General features: G+C 44.6%; 1 protein-coding gene across 1 annotated transcript in view; it reads right to left on the bottom strand.

Annotated features, from left to right (window-relative positions):
• The window catches only part of nol6 (nucleolar protein 6 (RNA-associated)), a 104289-nt gene that overhangs the window by 19206 nt on the left and 60175 nt on the right, over positions 1 to 24908 (bottom strand). Inside the window, exons 17-23 of the mRNA XM_078221229.1 lie at positions 22522 to 22639; positions 19281 to 19435; positions 15711 to 15874; positions 13695 to 13847; positions 8441 to 8538; positions 3361 to 3485; positions 1079 to 1168 (exon numbers count right to left, since the gene is read on the bottom strand). Of these exons, the coding sequence (XP_078077355.1) occupies positions 1079 to 1168; positions 3361 to 3485; positions 8441 to 8538; positions 13695 to 13847; positions 15711 to 15874; positions 19281 to 19435; positions 22522 to 22639 (903 nt within the window). The remainder of the gene's footprint in view (positions 1 to 1078; positions 1169 to 3360; positions 3486 to 8440; positions 8539 to 13694; positions 13848 to 15710; positions 15875 to 19280; positions 19436 to 22521; positions 22640 to 24908) is intronic.

Genomic DNA, 24908 nt, shown 5'->3' on the forward strand with positions numbered 1-24908 from the left:
ATATCTAATGGTTTAAAATTCTCTAATCTACTAGGATTTTTTTTCTTTCCCCAACACATGATCAGCCATGTATTCTGTTTCAGCTCATCAATAAGCCCAGCCTGGATTAAGATTGAGATGACAAATTCCAAAGAGGAAAGACCATCTTTGGCTTTACCTTTCATATGTCTTTTAAGAGACTTTTGGATAAGTTCATGGAAGTTAGTAAGATAGAGGGTTTATAGGTAAGCCTAGTAGGTAGGGACATGTTCGGCGCAACTTGTGGGCCGAAGGGCCTGTTTGTGCTGTAGCTTTTCTATGTTCTTTCGCATACCCCAGTGGCTGTCAATTGAGGTGATTCACACTAGAACCCCCAGATATTAATCCAGATTATTCATTATTTTAACAGATACAAAAGCAGCTATCAAAGTCACATTATTGTCCAGGTTCCATGTTCCAAAAAGACAATTCATTACTTTCACGGAGCAATGAGAAAGCAAAAGGCACAAAATGGCAGAATGGCATTTCAACAAATTGGGGCATTAGTATTGATAATGGATCTATTCTAAAATCTTTAACAAATCCTTCCCTTTCAGATGCTGACTCACTCATTAACAAAAGTTCATTAGCAAAATTTTCTGTATCTTCCATGTTTTATAGCACTCTCAGGTTTTCCCCATTCTTATGGCACTGTTCTGAGAAACTATAAAGTGGGATAATTCATCAATCAACAAAAGCAGGAGATTCATAAGTAAAGTAAAGCTTATTTATTAGTCACAAAAAGGCTTACATTAACACTGCAAGTTACTGTGAAAATCCGCTAGTCGCCACACTCCGGCACCTGTTCGGGCCAATGCACCAAACTAGCATGTCTTTCAGACTGTGGGAGGAAACTGGAACACGTGGAGTACACAGGGAGAACACGTAAACTCCACACAGGCAGTGATCCAAGCCAGGAATCGAACCCGGGTCCCTGTGAGGCAGCAATGTTAACCACTCTGAATCTGAGATTATTGCATGATTTGCATTTCAACTAATTTAGGATATCCACATCTTATCAATACAGATCAACTTGCTGCATACAATATCCAAACAGTACCTTGAGATCATAGTCAGCCAATGGATCCATCAGTTGTCTTTCTAGTGTTCGCAATGATTGGCTTGCGAGCTCTGCCAATCGTTGAAGAATCTGAAAAAATTATTAATTATCATTTTACTTTGATCAAATCCCAAAAGGCCATGAGGAGGGGCTAGGATTGGGTAATGTCTTGCGAACTTCTTCAAATGAACGAGAATATGTGGTCTCCTTATTTGAGGAGGGAAATAATACTTGCATTGAAGACATTAAGAGAAGGTTCACTAGGTTGATTGCTGGAATGAAGAGATTGTGATTTTGAGTAGGTTGGACCTATCCTCAGTGGAGTTTAGAAGAATGAGCATCAATCTTATTGAAACAAAAATGATTCTGAGGGAACTTGAAAGTATAGATGCTGAGGGGATGATTCCCTTGTGGGGGAAATCTAGAACTAGGGTACACAGTTTCAGAATAAAGGGTCTTCCATTTAAGATGGAGATGAGGGGGAATTTCTTCTTTCAAAAGAAACATTAACCTTCATTACCGCAGAGAATTCACTACCTCAGAGAGCAGTGAAGCTGGGCTGGATCACTGAATATATTCAAGACTGAGCTAGAGAGATTTTTCAGCTACAAGAGTCAAAAATTATCGAGGACAAGCAGAAAGGTGTTGAAGCCATGAGCAGATCAGCCATTACCTTAGTGAATGGCAGAGAAGGCTCGAGGGGGCGAATAGCCTACTCTTGCTTCTATTTCTTATGTAGGAAAAAACTAGGTTTAATAAAATTAGTGGCTTGATATTTTGAACTGAGAGAGACCTCAACACGCAATCAAGTTTGAATCTCAATTGCAATGAATTCCTTTTCAGCAAGACAACAAAATGCATAGAATCATAGAAGATCATAGAATCCTACAGTGCAGAAGGTGGCCATTTTGGCCCATTGAGTTTGCACCAACCACAATCCCACCCAGGCCCTATCCCCATAACCCCAAGCATTTGCCCTAGCAAATCCATCCAACACACACATCTTTGGACTGTGGGAGGAAACCGAAGCACCCGGAGGAAACCCACACAGGCACGGGGAGAACGTGCAAACTCCACTCAGACAGTGACCCAAGCCGGGAAAAGCCGTCTGCCACAGCGCCATCATGACCTCTTCCCTTCAAGAGAGATCAAATTCTTACGAGCAGCACTGCCCTACAAAGATTGCCTGTGCTAATGCACATTTTAAATCATTTTTCTTTACTCATTCTCAGGATTTGGGTGTTGTTGGCACAGTTGGCATTTATTGCCTATCTCTCATTGACCTGGCTGGTACAGCTGAGTGGTCGCCAAGTCATCTGAGAAAGCTTGCTAAACACAATGGTTTGGTACTGGATTCACATACAGGCGAGACCATGTGAGCACAGCTGGCTTCTTTCCATAAAGGACATTAGTAAGCCAATGGGTGTTTTTACAACAATTCAACAGTCACTTTTACAGATAGAATTAAAATTCTCAAACTAGCGTGGTAGGGACGTAATCACTTGGCTATCAAACCCACTTTCGATACATTCCTCAGAATTCTGCATGTGGTATTTTTTTCAAATGTTGTACACTTGGCTAAAATTTTTTCTCTCCCCATTTTTCAAACATTTTTGTTTCCTCACCCTATATTTTCCATGTAGGTCGTGTGTGGGGGATCTCTCTTCCAACACAAAAGGAAATGACACCTCTTAATTTCCTTGGATTACTCTGATTGGACTGAAGCAGTGGGTGATGAATTGCCAACCAATTGCCTCATTAGATGCACGTCCTCATCTATTTGCAGTCATTAACGTCCCCCATAGGGAGGCGATGGCTTAGTGGTATTATCACTAGTCTATTAATCCAGAAATTCAGCTAATGTTCTAGGGAACCAGGTTCGAACCCTGCCACGGCAAATGGTGGAATTTGAATTCAATAAAATAAAATCTGGAATTAAGAATCTACTGATGACCATGAAACCATTGTCAATTGTTAGAAAAATCCACCTGGTTCACTAGTGTCCTTTAGGGAAAGAAATCTGCCTTCCTTACCTGGTCTGGCCTACATGCGATTCCAGAGCCACAGCAATGTGGGTGACTCTCAACTGCCCTCTGAATAAGGGCAACTAGGGATGGGCAATAAATGCTGGCCCGGCAAACGACGCCCATGTCCCACAAATGGATAAATAAAAATTAACAACGCATGTCCTAAAACTTATTTAATCACCAAACATCTGCATGGATGCATCCGTGCGCGTTTTGAAACTTCACAAAACAAAAGAAATGATGAACTACGCTTACCGGAGCAGATGGTCGCCCTTTTGTCCATATTGAACTCTTTCTGTCTTTGGGTGTCGCAATAAACATAACAGGATGCTGAGTCCTTGTGGCAACAAAGTCATTCTTAATCTCAGCAAGTTCAGTTTCTATAAATATAAGCAACAACAGTCATTTCAGGTGTCATTTCATATTACACAATATATTATAGACAAATTCTCCTCTCAAGAGCATGCCCAATTAGTAAATCTCAGTGACAAATTAATTGACCAACAGATTAATTTTGGATTATGCTCCTTGCAAATTTCCTCATTATCCAATTATACAATACACTCAAATAAAACACATCAGGTCGTCATCTTTGTGCCTTGATCTACTGCTTGCATCTCAACAGATCATAGAATCATAGAAACCCTACAGTGCAGAAAGAGGCCATCTGGCCCATCGAGTCTGCACCGACCACAATATCACCCCCAGATCCCTACACATTTTACCCACTAATCCCTCTAACCTATGCACCTCAGGACACTAGGGGGCAATTTTAGCATGGCCAATCAACCTAACCCGCACATCTTTGGACTGTGGGAGGAAACCGGAGCACCCGGAGGAAACCCATGCAGACACGAGGAGAATGTGCAAACTCCACACAGACAGTGACCCAAGCCGGGAATCGAACCCAGGTTGCTGGAGCTGTGAAGCAGCAGTGCCGCCCACTGTGCTACCATGCCGCCCACTGTGCTACCGTGCCACCCAGATGTACGAGGCAGATTTTTTACACAGAGTAGTGGGTGCCTGGAACTCGTTGCCAGGGGAGGTAGTGGAAGCGGATACGGTAGTAACTTTTAAGGGGCCTCTTGACAAGTACATGAATAGGATGGGAATAGAGGGATATGGTCCCCGGAAGGGTAGGGGGTTTTAGTTAAGTCGGGCAGCATGGTCGGTGCAGGCTTGGAGGGCCGAAGGGCCTGTTCCTGTGCTGTAATATCTTTGTTCAATGGAATATGTATATTCTGCAGAAGGAAGAAACATCTACACATTATATATGCTGCAATCAGAAGCTCTACTGGGAAACAGAAGACTGGGGTAGCAATTGTGACCAAGGGCTAAGTTTTTTGTTTAAAAATGACTGGGCTTCAGAATGAGACTCAGTAAACTGGCCCTGGTCAATTTGCAACCACCTGCATCTGCCACTGCAAAACACATGCTGCATCGTGCCCTTCGAAAGCTTCCAATCATAGTTGCAAGATGTTGAGGGAAGGGGGTTTCTTCATCAATGCTATGATAAAGCAATCTTAGATTATTTATTTAAGACTAAACTAAGGACAAAATGCCAAAACCCAATATCTGATTTGATTTATTATTGTCACATATATTAACATACAGTGAAAAGTCTTGGTTCTTGCGTGCTACACAGACAAAGCATACCGTTCACAGAGAAAGAAACAAGAGAGTGCAGAATGTACGTAGTGTTACAGTCATAGCTAGGTATATAGAGTAAGATCAATTTAATGCAAGGGAAGTCCATTCAAAAAAATATCCGTGGAATTGGAGGGAAATGGGGCAAGTAGCAGCAAATGGAAACTCATTCCATTTTCTATTGAGAATGGATATAATGCTGGAGGACTGGAGTGCAACCAACGTAACATCATTTTCAAAAAGGGAGACAAGGCTAGCCTGGATAATTATAGGCCAATTTAGCATGGCCAATGCACCTAACCAACACGTCTTTTGGACTGTGGGAGGAAACTAGAGCACCTGGAGGAAACCCATGCAGACACGGGGAGAATGTGCAGACTCTGCACAGACAGTGACCCAAGCAAGGAATCGAACCCGGGTCCCTGGCGCTGTGAGGCAGCAGTGCTAACCACTGTGCCACCATGCCACCCAATTAGGTTAGTCTGTGAAAAATGTTGGAATCTTGAAGGTGAAATTCTTAAATATCTAAATGAAAAGAATATAACCAAGAGAGATTTGGAGTATATCAAACACGATAAAAGCCTCAAGGGCATGACAAATATGCAACAGGCATAATGAGAAGGAATTTCAAAAAGCTTCTGACAAATTTGAGAAGATTAAGTGGCTGAATTAGTGGGTGGATGGAAAACTGGCTTAAAACCTGAAATAAAAACAGAAAATGCTGCAAATACTCAGCAGGTCAGGCAATATCGGTGGAGTGAGAAACACTTAACGTTTCAGGTTGATGATTGTTCATTAGGAGACGCTATCACAGTCACTGCCTGACTGCTGATTATTTCTAGCAGTTTTGATTTTTATTACAGGTTTCTAACATCTGTGTTGCTTTTGGATTCGAAGACGGGAAACAGAAAGTGGAAGGCAAGGGCAATGATTCAGAACGCTTGGAAACAGCCAGTGGTTCTAACCTAAGGTGGTTTTTGTTCGCTGTGTACCGCAACAAGTTGGACAGAGTTAAAGGGAGTAGTGTTCAAATTTGTAAACAATACTGAAATAGCCATGATGTAGAGATGCCGGCGTTGGACTGGGGTGGGCACAGTAAGAAGTTTCACAATACCAGGTTAAAGTCCAACAGGTTTACTTGGTAGCACGCCAAAAGCTCGTGCTACCAAATAAACCTGTTGGACCTCTTACAATACTCACAAGGCAAGGAATCATACTCCTTGAGTCTGGTCTAGTTGGACCAAGGAGCGGCACAGGCTTGGAGGGCCAAAGGGCCTGTTTCCTGTGCTGTACTGTTCTTTGTTCTAATACTGAAATAAGAAAAGAGAAGTGGGGAGAGGCAAGGATAGGAAGGACCTCAGAGCCAAAAGGGCAGCATTCCAGAAGATTCTCTGGCTCCAACTGGATAGGTGAGAAAGGAGCCAGGCGAGGTCAGTACCACTCAACTGGACAAAGGAAGAGATGCATTGAAGGAGGATGGTGCAATCAATTTGTCAAAGGTTGTTGACCGGTGAAGAAGAATATGAAGGAACAATATCCCAGTGAGTCACACAGGAGAGCGGGATTTTCCAACCACACTCACCGCATGCCGGAAATTCCCACCCAAAATCAACGGACCTTTGCATGGTCCATCCCCGGCCGCTACGATTCCCGTGGTGGGCAGAACGGAAAAATTCCGTCCAAGATGTTTTTTCTGACTTTGATCAGGCTGTCTCCTCATTATTGCAAGGGTGTAAGTCTGACTGGATATATTCAGGCATGGAATCGTGCAAGTGATAGGCATGGATTTGCAAGCTAACAACAAAGACTTGAGAAGAAAGGGAGGTTGGAACTGGGGCAGTAGTTTGCAAGGACGGGGGTGGGGTGAAGGGCGAGTTTTTGGAGGAGAGGCATGATGAGAGTAGGCTTGAAAGGGAGATGGGACGGTAGTAGAGGAGAGGGAATCATTAGCAATAAGTTAAAACAAGGGTCAGGAAGGGAAGCCAGATGATCAGAAGTCTCGAACAAAACAGGGTTGGGAGTGTGGGAAGAGCATCTTGTGAACATGATGAGCTTGGAGAAGGCATGGAGAAAGATTGCAAAGAATACCATTTGAGTATTGCAGCTGGTGAGACATATGGCAAAAGCAACTGAATTGATATCTCAATCTTAGGGATAAAAAAGCCGACTAACCCCTCATGCCTTGCTGGAGGTGAAAGTGGAAACAGTAAATGAGCCAAGACCAGTTCTGACTGCTGCAAACTTGTGCCACTCTTTTAGATGGGGAATAGGCTGAGTATGCACTTTCAGAAAGAGCAAATATTGCGCTGCTTCAGCGAAATACTTATGATAAAGTGAGCAGAAAGAAAATGAACCCACTGAAAAGCCTGGGCATGGCACTTTTAAACTTGGGACTTCAAAACATATTAAATGGAGAAGTCATAACCACAAACATCATGGAGTAAAAATACCCCAAGCTCTGTAGAGTAATCACTACTAAGAAGAGAACTCTGCAACTTATCAAAATCTTCCTGAATTCAAATAAGGAAGTCCACCTCCTGCAAGGAAGGTCAGATGTAACTACAGACGTGCCCTGAAGATAATGCTTTCTGGACAAAAAAAAACTAATGGAGATATCCTGCTTTTGAGTGTATCGAAGCCGAAACTGGTCCACAAAACGTTAAGACTGCCAAAGAAAATAGAATAAACATACACCGCCTAATCTATTTAAGTTTAATCTGTAGTGACAGATATTTCATCACTGCGTTATGCAATCATGCAGCACAGAAATTAAACAAGAGAATCGCTAAGATCAGGGTTTTTTTCCAAAAACCTTTGTAGAATACAAACTGAGACCACAAATTGTAGCATTGGTAATGGGCCCGGCAGATTTAAGCATCCGAATTATTTCACAGAAGTAAAACTGTCATTAAATTTTACCAATAGCATTATTATATAACCAATAACCAAAATATTGTCAAATCTCACAAAGGTATCTTTGATACCTTCTATTCATTCGTGTGACATGGGCATCGCTGGCTGGCCAGCATTCATTGCCCATCTCTGGTTGCCCTTGGAGGGCAGTTGAGATTCAACCACATTGCTGTGGTTCTGGAGTCACATGTAGGCCAAACCAGATAAGGTTTCCTTCCCTAAAGGACATTAGTGAACCAGATGGGTTTTTCCGACAATCGACAATGGTTTCATGGTCATCAGTAGATCCTTAATTCCAGATATTATTTATTGAATTCAAATTCCACCACCTGTCATGGCAGGATTCGAACGCAGGTCACCAGAACGGTAGCTGAGTTTCTGGATTAATCGTCTAGCGTTAATACCATCAGGCAATCACCTAAACACTTAAACCAATGCTGGCTCTCCCATCCACAATCCCAAAGTGTAACTCCTTCACATCAGAGAGTATTGGAGCTCAACAAAATGGGTTGGAGGGAAGAGGAATATGGCTATAAACACCAGGGCGATAGAAGCTTTCCTTTACTAACTACACACCAAAATGGTAAAATGTCAACTGGGGCTTTCTTAGAGCAAGTCAGTGCTTTGAAAGTTTAACTGAGAATTTTTGCAGGTTTCTGCTGCACATTTCAATCCGGATTGTTCATTTCCAGTTTACAATGATCCGTTTCGTTTCATCTGTAACGAAGACTAGTAATGACGAAAAACAGCAAAGTAATTATTCGAGAGATCTCACCTTTTATGTCACCATTTAGATTTACAATCAGTGGGTTGTTCTTCCAATCAAATGTAGATAACAAATTCAGAAAGCGAAGGAAGCCTGTTTGTTGAGAACTATTAAGCAACAGAAGATCCAGAAGGAAAACAAAAAAAAAGTCAAAATTTCATTATTACAGTCAGACTATTAAGGAGATAATAGGAGCAGGATTAGACCTTAGAAAATTGCTGCAGTGCAAGTTTCAGAACTCCCTCAGGCCTCCTCATTGCTCAATAAAACAACAGAATCCATAGAATTCCTACAGTGCAGGAGGCCATTCAGCCCGTTAAGTCTGCACCAACTCTCTGAAAGAGCATCCCCTCCCCCGCCGCCACCATGCATTTACCATGGTTAATCCTCCTAACCTACACATCTTTGGACACGAAGGGGCAATTTAGCTTGGCCAATCTATGCTATGTTGAAGGAAACATAGCATAGAGGAGCCGAAGGTCGTGATGCATATAGGTACTGCTGACATAGGTAGGAAGAGGGAAGGGGTCATGAAAAGAGAATATAGGGAGTTAGGTAGACAGCTGAGAAAGAGGAATGCAAAGGTAGTAATCTCGGGATTGCTGCCTGTGCCGCGGGAGAGTGAGAACAGGAATCGGTGGAGAATGAATGCGTGGCTGAGGGACTGGAGCAAGGGACAAGGATTTGGGTACTTGGATCATTGGGACCTCTTTAGGGGCAGGTGTGACCTGTTTAAAAAAGACGGGTGGCACTTGAATCCCAGGGGGACCAATATCCTGGCGGGAAGGTTGGCTAAGGCTACTGGAGAGACTTTAAACTAGAAAGGTTGGGGGGAGGGAATCGAAATGAGGGGACTGAGAGCGAGGAGGTTAGCTCGCAAATAGATAAGGAATGTAGACAGGGTAAGAGGGAGGTTAGACGAGTGATGGAGAAGAGAAGTGCTCAGGCTGAAGGTCTGAGATGTGTCTATTTTAATGCCAGGAGTGTAGTGAATAAAGTGGATGAGCTTAGAGCATGGATTGCTGCTTCGAATTGTGATGTGGTGGCCATTACGGAGACTTGGATGTCTCAGGGACAGGACTGGGTGCTTCAGGTGCCGGGTTTTAGATGTTTCAGGAAGGACAGGGAGGGAGGCAAGAGAGGGGGGGGGGGAGTGGCACTGTTGATCAGGGATAGTGTCACGGCTGTAGAGAAGGTGGACGCCGTGGAGGGATTGACTACGGAGTCTCTGTGGGTGGAGGTTAGGAACAGGAAGGGGTCGGTAACTTTGCTGGGTGTTTTCTATAGGCCGCCCAATAGTAACAGAGATGTTGAGGAGCAGATGGGGAAACAGATCCTGGAGAGATGTAGGAATAACAGAGTTGTCGTGATGGGAGATTTTAATTTCCCAAACATAGATTGGAATATCCCTAGGGCTAGGGGTTTGGATGGAGAGGAGTTTGTTAGGTGTGTCCAGGAGAGTTTCCTGACACAGTATGTGGATAAGCCTACTAGAGGAGAGGCTGTACTTGATCTGGTGCTGGCTAATGAACCTGGACAGGTGGAGGATCTCTCGGTGGGTGAGCATCTTGGGGATAGCGATCATAATTCTATCTCCTTCACGATAGCATTGGAAAGAGATAGGATCAGGCAGGCTAGGAAAGTGTTTCTCTGGAGTAAAGGGAAATACAGTGTCATCAGGGAGGAAATTAGACGGGTAAATTGGAAGGAGGCATTCTTGGGGAAAAGTACCGAAGGAAAGTGGAGGATTTTCAAGGAATGTTTGTCTGGAGCTCTGCATGACAACGTTCCGATGAGACAGGGGGGTGTTGGTAGAGTACGGGAACCGTGGTGCACGAAGGTTGTGATGAACCTGGTGAATAAGAAAAGAGAGGCGTACAGAAGGTTCAGAGAGCTAGGAGGTGTTAAGGATTTAGAGGAGTATACGGGATGTAGGAAGGAGCTTAAGAAGGAAATTAGGAGAGCGAGAAGGGGTCATGAGAAGACCTTGGCGGGTAAGATTAAGGAGAATCCCAAGGCTTTCTACAAATATGTCAAGAGTAAAAGGATGAGATGTGAAGGCATAGGACCCTTAAAAGGTGAAGGGGGAAAAGTTTGTGCGGAACCGTTAGAAATGGCGGAGGTGCTTAATGAATACTTTACCTCGGTATTCACGGTGGAAAGGGATCTGGGTGGTTGTACTGCTGGTTTGCGGTGGACAGAAAGGATCGAGCATGTGGACATAAAGAAAGAGGATGTGTTGGAACTATTGAATGGCATCAAGGTTGATAAGTCGCCGGGACCGGATGGGATGTACCCCAGGTTACTGTGGGAGGCGAGGGAGGAGATTGCGGAGCCTTTGGCGATGATCTTTGCATCGTCGATGGAGACGGGAGAGGTTCCGGAGGATTGGAGGATTGCAGATGTGGTCCCTATATTCAAGAAAGGGAACAGGGACAGCCCGGGAAATTACCGACCGGTGAGTCTAACCTCAGTGGTTGGTAAGTTGATGGAGAGGATCCTGAGAGACAGGATTTATGATCATCTAGAGAAGTTTAGTATGATCAAAAGTAGTCAGCACAGCTTTGTCAAGGGCAGGTCGTGCCTTACGAGCCTGGTTGAGTTCTTTGAAAATGTGACCAAACACATTGACGAAGGAAGAGCGGTGGATGTGGTCTAAATGGACTTCAGCAAGGCGTTCGATAAGGTCCCCCATGCAAGACTTCTTGAGAAAGTGAGAGGGCATGGGATCCAAGGGGCTGTTGCCTTGTGGATCCAGAACTGGCTTGCCTGCAGAAGGCAGAGAGTGGCTGTGGAGGGGTCTTTCTCTGCATGGAGGTCAGTGACCAGTGGAGTGCCCCAGGGATCTGTTCTGGGACCCTTGCTGTTTGTCATTTTCATAAATGACCTGGATGAGGAAGTGGAGGGATGGGTTGGTAAGTTTGCTGACGACACCAAGGTAGGTGGTGTTGTGGATAGTTTGGAGGGATGTCAGAAGTTGCAGCGAGACATAGATAGAATGCAAGACTGGGCGGAGAAGTGGCAGATGGACTTCAACCCGGATAAGTGTGTGGTGATCCATTTTGGCAGATCCAATGGGATGAAGCAGCAGTATAATATGAAGGGTACCATTCTTAGCAGTGTAGAGGATCAGAAGGACCTTGGGGTCCGGGTCCATAGGACTCTTAAATCGGCCTCGCAGGTGGAGGATGCGGTCAAGAAGGCGTACGGCGTACTAGCCTTCATTAATCGAGGAATTGAGTTTAGGAGTCGGGAGATAATGCTGCAGCTTTATAGGACCCTGGTTAGACCCCACTTGGAGTACTGCGCGCAGTTCTGGTCACCTCATTACAGGAAAGATGTTGAAGCCATTGAAAGGGTGCAGAGGAGATTTACAAGGATGTTGCCTGGATTGGGGGGCATGCCTTATGAGGATAGGTTGAGGGAGCTAGGTCTCTTCTCCCTGGAGAGACGAAGGATGAGAGGTGACCTGATAGAGGTTTACAAGATGTTGAGAGGTCTGGATAGGGTAGACTCTCAGAGACTATTTCCAAGGGCTGAAATGGTTGCTACAAGAGGACACAGGTTTAAGGTGCTGGGGGGTAGGTACAGAGGAGATGTCAGGGGTAAGTTTTTCACTCAGAGGGTGGTGGGTGAGTGGAATCGGCTGACGTCGGTGGTGGTGGAGGCAAACTCGTTGGGGTCTTTTAAGAGACTTCTGGATGAGTACATGGGATTTAATGGGATTGAGGGCTATAGATAGGCCTAGAGGTAGGGATATGATCAGCGCAACTTGTGGGCCGAAGGGCCTGTTTGTGCTGTGGCTTTCTATGTTCTATGTTCTAAACTGGGGCACCTAGAGGAAGCCCACATGTTCATGGCGACAACATGCAAACTCTACACAGTTACCCAAGGCCGGAATCGAACCCAGGGCCCTGCGCTGTGAGGCAGCAGTGCTAGTCATTGTGCTACCCATGACTCACCCTCAACCTCAATTTCACTTTCCAGCCTTAGCCCATCCTCTCTTGATTCCCTTGGTGTTCAAAAACATATCAATTACAGTTTTCAGCAACTGACTATCTGCAACTCTTTGGAATTGTTAGGAATTCTCTACCCATAGATTCAGGACCCTGTAAGTGAAGAAATTCTAAATTAATTGGTTGACCCCGATACCCTGAGACAATGACCCAATAGAGAGTTCTCTCCTTTCCAACCAGTCTCTCACCACCTGCTCTGTCAAGCCCACCAAGGCTTTTAGACATTGTAATGAGGTCACCTCTCACTCTTCTAAACTCTGCAGAACATCAGCCTGGTCCATTCAATCCCTCCCATCCCAGGAATCATCCCAGTGAACCTTCACTGCACCTTGTTTAATGCAATACTATCCTTCCTTGAGCAAAGAGACCAAACTGCCCACGGCTCAGCTGTTTGCAGCAAGTGTTAAAATATTAATATAGTGGAGTGGAACCTTTTAAAGAGGTATCCTTTCTTTCTCTTCCTTTCTTCAGATAGAGGTTACAACACGAACGCAAGACTCGTGGACCCTGTCTGCCCAAAGCTCAACAAAGCATCAGGGAGGCCACAAACTGTAGCATTAGTAATGGGCCTGGCAGGTTTATGCATATGAATTACTTCACAGAAGTAAAACCATCATTAAATTTTACCAATATCATTATTATAGAAACGTAGAAAACTACAGCACAAAACAGGCCCTTCGGCCCCACAAGTTGTGCCGAACATATCCCTACCTTTCAGGCCTCCCTATAACCCTCCATCCTATTAAGTTCCATGTACTCATCCAGGAGTCTCTTAAAAGACCCTATTGAGTTTGCCTCCACCACCACTGATGGCAGCCGATTCCACTCGCCCACCACCCTCTGTGTGAAAAACTTCCCCCTAACATTTCACCTGTACCTACCCCCCAGCACCTTAAACCTGTGTCCTCTCGTAGCAGCCATTTCCACCCTGGGAAAAAGCCTCTGAGTGTCCACCCGAATATAACCAATAACCAGAATACTGTCAAATCCCACAAAAATATATTTCTAAAATTACTCTCGGAAGCCAACGAGGCTGCCTCACCCCGCTCCAGGATAAATCAGAAAATTGTGTTTGGTGGATCAAAAACAAAAAAAGGCTGCCAAAACAACATAACCAAACATGCAAGGACAAGCGAACTTGTTTACAGTGCTTGACGTGTTAACGGTGGTTGCTTCAGGGTTTTAATAAATACAAGTACAAGACTACTTCTCCCAACTCCTCAAATAAAATGTAAATAGGTCCTTACGCAGGGGGTGAATAAGGTGCAGGCTGTGTGAAGAGATATGCTGCAAGCAGATCAATACTCTCCTCACCAATATCATTACTGAGTAACTGAGCGCTGATCCAGCGCTTGGCAAGTCGACATGTTCCACTGTAGGTAGACTGCTGCTGTTGAAGCCTAGAAGACAATAAGTTTAGTACTGAATTTTTAAAAGGTGAAAGGTAAAGATGTTTAAATGCATGTGACCAGATAAGGTTGACAGTCTCTCAAACCAACATTTGTGGGAGTCTAGCAGTCTCCACATCCTCCACCATGTTTGCCACTTCCAGCATGATGCCACCAAGCACATCTTCCCCTCCACTCCCAGCATTCCGAAGAAACCTCAACACCCTGGCACGTTCCTCTGTCACCCCAAATACCTCATTCCCTTTAACCTCCTCGTTCCTCACCATACAAGGTCCCAAACACTCCTTCCAGGTCAAGCAGCAATGTACTTGTACCTCTTTCAACTTAGTCTACTATACTCTGTTCACGAGGTTTTAGGTGTCCAGGTCACCAACAACCTGCCCTGGTCTCCCCCCTCCCCTACAAAAGTCTGAGGACATGTACCAATCGACTCAAAAACAGCTTCTTCCCTGCTGCCATCAAACCTTTGAATGGACTTACCTTGCATCAAGTTGTTTTTTCTCTACATCCAAGCTATGACTGTAACACTACATTCTGCACTCTCTCCTTTCCTTCTCTATGAACAGTATGATTTGTATGTATACTGCACAAGAAACAATACTTTTCACTGTATGTTAATACATGTGAGACAATAATAAATCAAACCAAAATCATGATGGGGTCTCCTCCATATCCAGGAGACCAAATGCAGACTGGATGACTGCTGTGCGGGACACCCCTGCTCAGTCTTCAAACATGGTCCCAACCTTCCTATGGCTTGCTATTTTAATTCACCAGCTTGTTCTCTCACTGACTTCTCTGTCCTCGGTCTGCTGCACGGTTCCAGTGAAGTTCAGCAGAAACTTGAGGAACAGTCCTCATTTTCCGATTAGGCACTTTACAGCCTTCCAGACATTGAATTCAAGAACTTCAGACCTTGAACCCAGTCTTTCATTTTGATTCCCCACCCCATCCCCTCCTCCAAGTGCCAGCCTGCATCTTGTTTTCATGTTACTGCTTTCAGGCAGAGCTGTTCATTATTCAGCCATTAACACTCAAGCCGGACACCAATGCTTTGCCATAACTATTACCATCGCCTTTGCCTTTTTTTCCATGACATTTTTGTTAATTAATCCCTCTAGCCTATGCCAGACCTTCCCGTTTGTTCTTCCCTCCCCCCATCTCTCTCCCCTTCCCATAGCATTAAACCCACAATTCTACCTCCGTATAAAAGCAAATTACTGCGGATGCTAGAATCTGAAACCAAAAGAGAAAATGCTGGAAAATCTCAAGCCGGTCTGGCAGCATCTGTAAGGAGAGAAAACAGCTGATGTTTTGAGTCCAGATGACCCTTTGTCAAAGCTTTGACAAGGTGGCACAGTGGTTAGCACTGCTGCCTCACAGCGCCAGGGACCCGGGTTCGATTCCCAGCTTGGGTCACTGTCTGTGTGGAGTTTGTACATTCTCCTCGTGTCTGCATGGGTTTCCTCCGGGTGCTCCGGTTTCCTCCCACAGTCCAAAGATGTGCAGGTTAGGTGAATTGGCCATGCTAAATTGTCCCTCAGTGTACCCAAACAGGTGCCGGAGCGTGGCGACCGGGGATTTTCAAAGTAATTTAATTGCAGCGTGAATGTAAGCCTACTGGTGACTAATAAATAAACTTTAACTTTTGGTTACAGTTCCACCTCCCTTCAGTTCTGAAGAGTCCTCCTCGACTCAAAATGTTAACTTTGTTTCTCTCTCCACAGTTGCTGCCAAACCTGTTGGCTGTTTTCAGCACTTGCTGTTTTTACTTAATTTCCATTTCAGACAATTTGAGACTTTTAAGTTTGGATAAATAGATTAGGCAATTTTATTATAGGACATGTCTCTTACCCATGCAGAGTGCTTGTTAGATGAGGTAGATGGACAGTTTCCAATTCTAGCTGCAAGGACTCTTCAGTGTCCCGATACTTCAACATACCATCTGGTGTCTGGATTTCCTTCAGGATCAGAGGTTCTCTATGATATCCCACTTGAACTCGAAAAACATAACCATCCTAAGTAGGAACAGAAACAACTTTAAATAATCTGTGGTAGTGGCTTTGCTCTGTTCTTAGAGTCATAGAGTCAGAAGTTTACAGCATGGAAACAGGCCCTTCGGCCCAACTTGTCCATGCCGCCCTTTTTTTTTTTAAATCCCGAAGCTAATCCCAATTGCCTGCATTTGGCCCATATCCCTCTATACCCATCGTGCCCATGTAACTATCTAAATGCTTTTTAAAAGATAAAATTGCACCCGCCTTTACTACTACCTCTGGCAGCTTGTTCCAGACACTCACCAACCTCTGTGTGAAAGAATTGCCCCTCTGGATTCTTTTGTATCTCTCTCCTCTCACCTTAAACCTATGCCCTCTAGTTTTAGACTCCCCTACCTTTGGGAAAAGATATTGACTATCTACCTTGTCTATGCCCCACATTATTCTATAGACCTCTATAAGATCACCCCTCAGCCTCCTACGCTCCAGAGAGAAAAGTCCCAGTCTATTCAGCCTCTCCTTATAACTCAGTCCATCAAGTCCTGGTAGCATCCTAGTAAATCTTTTCTGCACTCTTTCTAGTTTAATAATATCCTTTCTATTATAGGGTGACCAGAACTGCACACAGTATTCCAAGTGTGGCCTTCCCAATGTCTTGTACAACTTCAACAAGACATTCCAACTCCTGTATTCAATGTTCTGACCGATGAAACCAAGCATGCCGAATGCCTTCTTCACCACTCTGTCCACCTGAGACTCCACTTTCAAGGAGCTATGAACATGTACCCCTAGATCTCTTTGTTCTGTAACTCTCCCCAACACCCTACCATTAACTGAGTAAGTCCTGCCCTGGTTCAATCTACCAAAATGCATCACCTCTCATTTGTCTAAATTAAACTCCAACTGCCATTCGTCAGCCCACTGTTCTTAGTTGTCAACTAATTGTGGACATCTGACATATTGCTGCAAAAACAGGCTGTCAAAGCTTTTCATCTTGCACCCATCAGGACAGGTTGAAAAGAATACCAACTGTAAAGAGAACAACAATTTATGGGGCATGAGGAGTGAAGTGTTGATTACTTGGCAGGCGGTAGAGAAGCTGCCATGGAGAATGCACCAGGGAACAGTTAATTGCCAAGCTTTTGCTTAAATTTTAACCTGGCAGGTCGACAATGGTTGGGCTGCATTGCCCTGAGCAATGAACCAGAGAATGGCTGTCCCCACCCCCCAAGCTTTTGACAAGTTGAAAAAGAGACAATGCATGGCTAAGCTCCTTCTGTCTGCAAAAGGACAGGGCCGCATGTGTAAATGTATGCAGCTTCCATCATGCATTGGCTTTCAATGTAATGCTTAGCACAATCGGGGTTGTTTAGCAAGTACTGTCCAAACATCTAATGTTGAACACTATGTTTTGCATTTTGCAACCAGGGCTGACACAACTGGTGATTGTGTCAAACAACACATTCCTTTGGCTGTTTGTAACTATGTCGGTCAGACTGGGTAAGGATGGCAGACTTCCTTCCCTCAAGGACATAGGTGAACATTAGGACATTTATGTCAATTGGTTGTTTCATGGTCACCAATTGTATTAACTGAATTTAAATTCCACCAGCTGTCATGGTAGGATTTGAACCCATGTCCCCAGAGCATTAGCTTGGTCCATTGGATTACTAGTCCAATGACTTTACATTGTGCCAACATCGCGCTAATATAACTTCTTGCCAGCTGTCCCCAGCATATCCTCTAATTCTTTTACTCATTCTATGCTTTTAAAACTTAACTCTAACTCTATGACTATAACACTACATTCTGCACCCTCTCCTTTCCTTCTCCCCATGTACTCTACGAAGGGTATGTTTTGTCTGTAAAGTGAGCAAGAATCAATACTTTTGACTGTATCCCAATACATGTGACGGTAATAAATCAAATTAAATTTTGAGGCTAGCCTCTTTCATTCTGTTACTTCTAATTTTTAACTTTTAGCAATGCTCTTTGCCAATGTTGGTGAATTAAAAATATATCCAGAATTGGATGAAGGAGTGATATATTTCCAAATCAGGTGGCGTTTGATTTAGAAGGTGCCTTATAACTGGTGGTGTTCCCATGCATCTGCTGCCCATGTTCTACAAAGTGTTGTAAAAGTTGCTGTCAAAGAATAAAAGCAAATTACTGCGGATGCTGGAATCTGAAACCAAAAGAGAAAACGCTGGAAAATCTCAGCAGGTTTGGCAGCATCAGTAAGGAGAGAAAAGAGCTGACGTTTCGAGTCCAGATGACCCTTTGTCAAAGCCCTTCGTCGTCCAGTACTTCCCCGGAGCGGAGAAGATACGGCATCTTCTCCGGAGTCTTCAACATGTCATTGATGAAGACGAACATCTTGCCAAAGCCATCCCCACACCCCCACGTCTTGCCTTCAAACAACCGCACAACCTCAAACAGACCATTGTCCGCAGCAAACTACCCAGCCTTCAGGAGAACAGTGACCATGACACCACACAACCCTGCCACAGCAACCTCTGCAAGACGTGCCGGATCATCGACACGGATGCCATCATCTCACGTGAGAACACCATCCACCAGGTACACGGTACATACTCTTGCAACTCGGCCAACGTTGTCTACCTGATACACTGCAGAAAAGGATGTCCCGAGGCATGGTACATTGGGGAGACCAGGCAGATGCTACGACAACAGATGAATGAACACCGCTCGACAATCACCAGGCAAGAGTGTTCTCTTCCTGTTGGGGAACACTTCAGCGGTCACGGGCATTCAGCCTCTGATCTTTGGGTAAGCGTTCTCCAAGGTGGCCTTCATGACACACGACAACGCAGAATCGCTGAACAGAGACTGATAGCCAAGTTCCGCACACATGAGGACGGCCTCAACCGGGATCTTGGGTTCATGTCACACTATCTGTAACCCTCACGACTTGCCTGGGCTTGCAAAATCTCACTAACTGTCCTGACTGGAGTCAATAAACATCTCTTTAAACTCTCTCCACTCACATTGTTTGTACCTTTAAGACTTGATTACCTGTAAAGACTCGCATTCCAACCATTATTTTGTAAATTGAGTTTGTGTCTTTATATGCCCTGTTTGTGAACAGAACTCCCACTCACCTGATGAAGGAGCAGCGCTCTGAAAGCTAGTGGCTTGTGCCATCAAATAAACCTGTTGGACTTTAACCTGGTGTTGTGAGACTTCTTACTAGTGCACAAGAAACAGTACATTTCATTGCATCCCAATACACGTGACAATAATAAATCAAATTAAATTTTGATACCAAGCGTCTTTCATTTTGTTTTAGCAATGCTAAAACTTTTAGCAATGTTCTTTGCCAACATTGGCAAATTAATTAAAAATAGTTCAACACTCAGGTCTGGAACAATACAGGTTTACGTTTGGCAATTACATTTTGGCATACCTTATACACATCCACGTGAGTGGCTGACGGCTGGGAAGTGAGTTGATGCTGCTGGTGCAGGAGGTCAGCCAAGCGTATGTGAAATGCTGCTTTGACACGTTGAACAGCTTCTTTGGTTTGAGGCCATTTCCCACTCCCTTCCATGTGACAGATTACTAAGTGACAGAGAACATTCTACATTACACAAAACTCTGAGGGATAGCTCAACACTGAAGCAGCATCTGTGAGCAAATATCTTGGGGCAATTCTCAACAGCAACACGGCACACAAGAATCACACAGCAGTCAGATTCACACAAAGCACGGAAAGCTTAATATACTTGGAGATGTAGTGCATCACATTTCACATCACTGAGTTATTACATAAAATTCATTATTTGCGTTTGTCTCAAAACCTCCCAATTCGTTGGTATTCATTAGCTTAAAAAGTAAACTGTTTAAAATACTTGCTAATTTGAGAACATGTTCCATAATCTCTCTATAAATATTTAAACCTTTTGGGAATTCTGTCTATGGCTCAATGGAGAGATCTTGGGTGTGTTACACATTAAAAATATCACAATTAGAATTAAACGTAGCTCTCGGGGATTAAACAAACAAAACACTGGGCTGAGCGATTTGGCTAGAGTTCGGATTAGGTGTCTGAACCAATATTGGTCAAAGGAAAATTGCGTAATATTTCAGTGGAAGTTCTCACTTCTTGCTTTCCTGACAACCCCAACTCAAGTCTGCAGAGCTGAATGCTAAATTAGGCTACTTGATACTGCTCCTGAGGAAGGTATGTCAGTGGTGGTGTAGTGGTATTGTCACTGATAGTAATCCAAAGGCCCAGGGTAATGGTCTGGAGACCTGTGTTCAAATCCCACCATGGAAGATGGTGAAAATTGAAATCAATAAAAATCTGGAATTAAAAGTAAAATGATGGGCGCGAAACCATTGTCATAAAAAACAATCTCAGAATCCCTACAGTACAGAAAGAGGCCATTCGGCCCATCGAGTCTGCACCGACCACAATCCCACCTAGCCCCACATATTTACCCCGCTCGTCCCCCTGACACTAAGGGCCAATTTATCATGGCCAATCAACCTAACCCACACATCTTTGGACTGTGGGAGGAAACAGGAACACCCGGAGCAAACCCACACAGGCTCGGGGAGAATGTGCAAACTCCACACAGACAGTGACCCAAGCCGGGAATCGAACCCGGGTCCCTGGCGCTGTGAGGCAGCAGTGCTAACCACTGTACTGCCCTGGTACACTAACATCCTTATCTGGTCTGGCTCCAGATCCACAGCTGTGTGGCTGACACTTGAATGACCTAGCAAGCCACTCGGTTCAAGGGGCGGACAAGGATGGGCAATAAATGCTGACCCAGCCAGCAAAGCCCACTTCCTATGAATTAATTTTAAAAAGAAGCTCGATTGAAAGTTGTCACTGAACACAAGCTGACTAGAGAAAGAATAACGGACAACTGACTGAAGATCTACCCTGGGCTGAAGGTCATAATGTAAATTTTTATAACTAGTGCTTGTACACAAAGTAATGTGGTGGAGAGTTGATGTCCTCTTGCGCACAGGAAGCAAAGTGGAGTGGAATCAGTGAATTTTGATGACAAGTGGTATTCGGGATGTTCGCATGATGTGAAATAAGGCAACTGATTATTAGTTTCTGACCAAGGTTCGCCGAGTGTTTAGTCGGTTGGCCTGTAGAGACAAAGAAGTGCACGCACAGAAGAAAGAAACACACAGTTCAGGTGTTCAGGTCACAAGGTGGGGTTTTCACCCCAGGTTACACTACTGTGCAAGTAGATAACAAACATAAGCCGATCGGACCACTTGGAGGGGTGACTGACACCAATGTCGTGGAGATGCCGGCTGACACCAATGAACCTGTGACATTATTTACAGCGGATTTGAATGTGTAACACCCCCACCCAATAGAGAAACTATTACATACTCTCTATAAAGATAAAAGCAAATTACTGCGGATGCTGCAATCTAAAATCAAAAAAGAGAAAATGCCAGAAAATCTCAGCAGGTCTGGCAGCATCTGTAACGGGAAAGACAAACACCCCCCACATCTTCATCTGTTACAGCTTACCCTCCAATTTCAGCTTCTCGGCCGTTTGGCCTTTCACACCTTCTATTCTCTCTGTGGGCTGCCATTAGCAGCTTTTCCCCTTGCTTTTGTGGCTATGACTCATCTTTCATCCCCATACCCCACAGTATAAATATCGCCCACCTTCCAGACCGTTTAGCTTTGACAAAGGGTCGTCTGGACTCGAAACGTCAGCTCTTTCCTCTCCTCACAGATGCTGCCAGACCTGCTGAGATTTTCCAGCAGTTTCTCTTTTGGAATTATATACCCTCTTTGGGCTTTCCTGTTTATAACATGCCTTTTGTTAGTTTTCAGCTTAAAAATGATGCCTCGACCTTCCAGCTGAACGGCCTCCTTTGTGCTGTAAATCTTCTAAGTTTGAGCAGTGATATTGCTGATTCTGCAGGTATATTGGTGAGTAAGCTTCATAGAAATCATAGAAACCCTACAGTGCAGAAAGAGGCCATTCGGCCCATCGAGTCTGCACTGACCACAATCCCACCCAGGCCCCATCCCCATATCCCTACATATTTACCCGCTAATCCCTCTAACCTACGCATCCCGGGACACTAAGGGGCAGTTTAGCATGGCCAATTAACCTAACCCGCACATCTTTGGATGGAAGCTTGAATAGTACAGCAGCAGCATGTACGAGTCTCTAAGACAAGGGCTAGTCCTGGTAGCTCCCACTGGATGGGAGTATTCCATTCAGCTGCCTTGTTGTGATCTCAGGAAAAATTGACTTTCCACACCTGGGATTAAGGTTCGACCCCCAGCATCTCCATCCAAGGAGAGAACGCACGGACGTACGTACTTTGACGTACTGTACAAGTGTAAAATAAATTACTCTCCCCCTCTCATGTTGGAAGTCTGATAACAAACAAAAGCAGCTCACTAAACTTCACAGGTACAGAAGGCGATTGTCACAAAAGGAAGAATTTGGCACGACCTTACCGGCCGTTCGCGACGCATCCCCACTGCAGCGAGGACGGAGAATTGGGCATCCAGCCAAGTCTCCGTTCACTGCAGCGGGATGGGGAAATCTCGTCAGTGTTAACAGCCATGCATTTCAATCCAAGTAGATCAACAAGACACCCAAAGACCTTTCAGATGAAAGAAAGCCAATTTTTCTTAACCTCTTTACCTTTCAATGCTGGGACATATACAGGGCTTGGCTTGCCATCGGTAGGCAGCAGACATTTGCTTTTCTTATCCTTCACATAAAAACAGCCATCTGGTTTCACTGGCACTGGTGGAAAAACCTATAAAAGAAAGAGACCAAATTTCAAAAGGAATCATTGACAGCTGATAGAAAAATCTATGGATTAAAAGTTAATGCACGCAGGTAGATGATGTGCCTGACCTTAGCCGGACCTAAAATGAAGTGGGAGAAGTAGAAAGGGTCTAGAGCTTCAAGTTTTTAGGTGCTCAGATCACCAACAACCTGTCTTGGTCCCCCCATTACGACACTATAGCTTCTCCTTGGCCCATCCCTGGGATACAGGACATGCCTGTGCGCCCTCTGATCAAGGCCTCGAGGGCCTGATGGGTGAAACAGGGTGCCACACCGCCTTCTTGTGGGCATCAGACATCTGTAACAGTCTCCTGGAGACAGGTGAGTTGGAGACAGCGAGATGTATGTGTCCGATTGGCATTTAAATATGGTACTTATAACTTTGACCCCACCAGCTAATGGCGGGGATACACATCAGCTTCCGACCTGCCAGGCAATTCAGTCCGATACTTCCCCGTTTATTAGTTTTGCTTATTTATTAGTATCTCACAAGTAGGCTTACATTAACACTGCAATGAAGTTACTGTGAAAAATCACCTAGTCACCACACTCCGGCGCCTGTTCAGGTACACTGAGGACGGACAATCCACCTAACCTGCATATCTTCGACTGTGGGAGGAAACTGAAGCACCCGGAGGAAACCCACACAGACACGGGGAGAACGTGCAAACTCCACACAGACAGTGACCCAAGCTGGGAATCGAACCCGGGTCCCTGGCGCTGTGAGGCAGCAGTGCTAACCACTGTGCCACCCCAGTTGGCAAGCACGCAAATCAACTGTGATTCTGAGCAGCTGGGTAGACAGCACCAACAACGCGCGCACACACATGTTCTAATAAAGAACAGGCACACAGACAGAAAGAAAACAGACAAGAGACAGAGAGTAAAGGAAAGGATTAATCGAGAACAATAATACTCATTATGAAATTATGCCTGTTGATGATTAACTCTGAGGATAATTTCCAAACATGTTTGAACTGGGCAGCTGTCAATCCCTCGGAGTTGGTGCATTTCTGTTTTTATTCTTCAAAGTCCCACTAGCAAATCTGCCACTTGTTTTCTGAAATCACCACTTTTACCTTTCACACAGCAGTTACAAGCAAACTCTTTTAGCCAAGTTATTAGAACGCGATTACGAGAAATTAAAAATGCAGGAAATGTGGTACCGTGTATCAGAGAACAGTTTCAGTAACAATGGCTGCTGCAAAGTAAGTAATTTATTATCAGGGCTTTCAAAAATGATTCGTCAGATGCAGGCATTGCTGACAAAGCCAATATTTGTTGTCCCTCGATAATTTCCCTTGAACTGAGCGGCTTCCTCAGCCAGTTAGGAGTCAACCACATTGCTGTGGCTCTGGAGTCACATGTAGGCCAGACCAGGTAAGGACAGCAGATTTCCTTCCCTAAATGGACATGAGTGAACCAGACGGGTTTTTCCGACAATCGACAATGGTTTCATGTGGTTTTCCGACAATCAATAACTATCGTTACTGAGATTACTCATTAATTGATTTTAAATTCCACCGGCTGCCATGGCGAGATTTGAACCCACGTTCACAAAGCTTTTATTTATTAGCTTGGGTCTTGGGATCAACAGTCATTAACAGGGGTTAATAAACAGACATTACTACAACACCACTGTTCATCTTTGACTATCTCTGCTTCCCTGGTCTCCCTATGGCGCACATCATTTTCAATTAAATACCTAGGGTAGGTAATCTGTTGCCAGTCAGCTGCAGGTTTTACTTAACGCAATGACAGCAACGAGGCCTTCACTGACACACTCTTCAATTTGGCTTTCCTTGCTGTGTGAATTTGCTTGTGCCACAGAGCCCCAAGTCTCAAGATGAGGATTAGTTACAAACAGCCATCTTGTCACTCCCTGAATAAACACTGGCTCAAGAAACATCCTTTTGGACAATGCAGAGGCACAGCAAACTGGATCATCAAGGGTTGGGGGGGGGGGGGGGGGGGGAGAGGAGATGATCATTCAGGTGCAATAATGTGGCTTTAAAGTTTCTTTATTTGTCACAAGTCGGCTTACATTATCATTGCAATGAAGTTACTGTGAAAATCCCCCAGTCGCCATGCTCCAGCGCCTGTTCTGAGGGAGAATTTAGTATGGCCAATGCACCTAACAGTCTTTGGACTGTGGAAGGAAACCGGAGCACCCGGAGGAAACCCACACAGACATGGGGAGAATGTGCAAACTCCGCACAGACACTGGCCCGAGCAGG

The sequence above is a fragment of the Mustelus asterias genome, chromosome 1, assembly GCF_964213995.1.
Source record: "Mustelus asterias chromosome 1, sMusAst1.hap1.1, whole genome shotgun sequence".
In the NCBI taxonomy this organism is placed as follows: domain Eukaryota; kingdom Metazoa; phylum Chordata; class Chondrichthyes; order Carcharhiniformes; family Triakidae; genus Mustelus; species Mustelus asterias.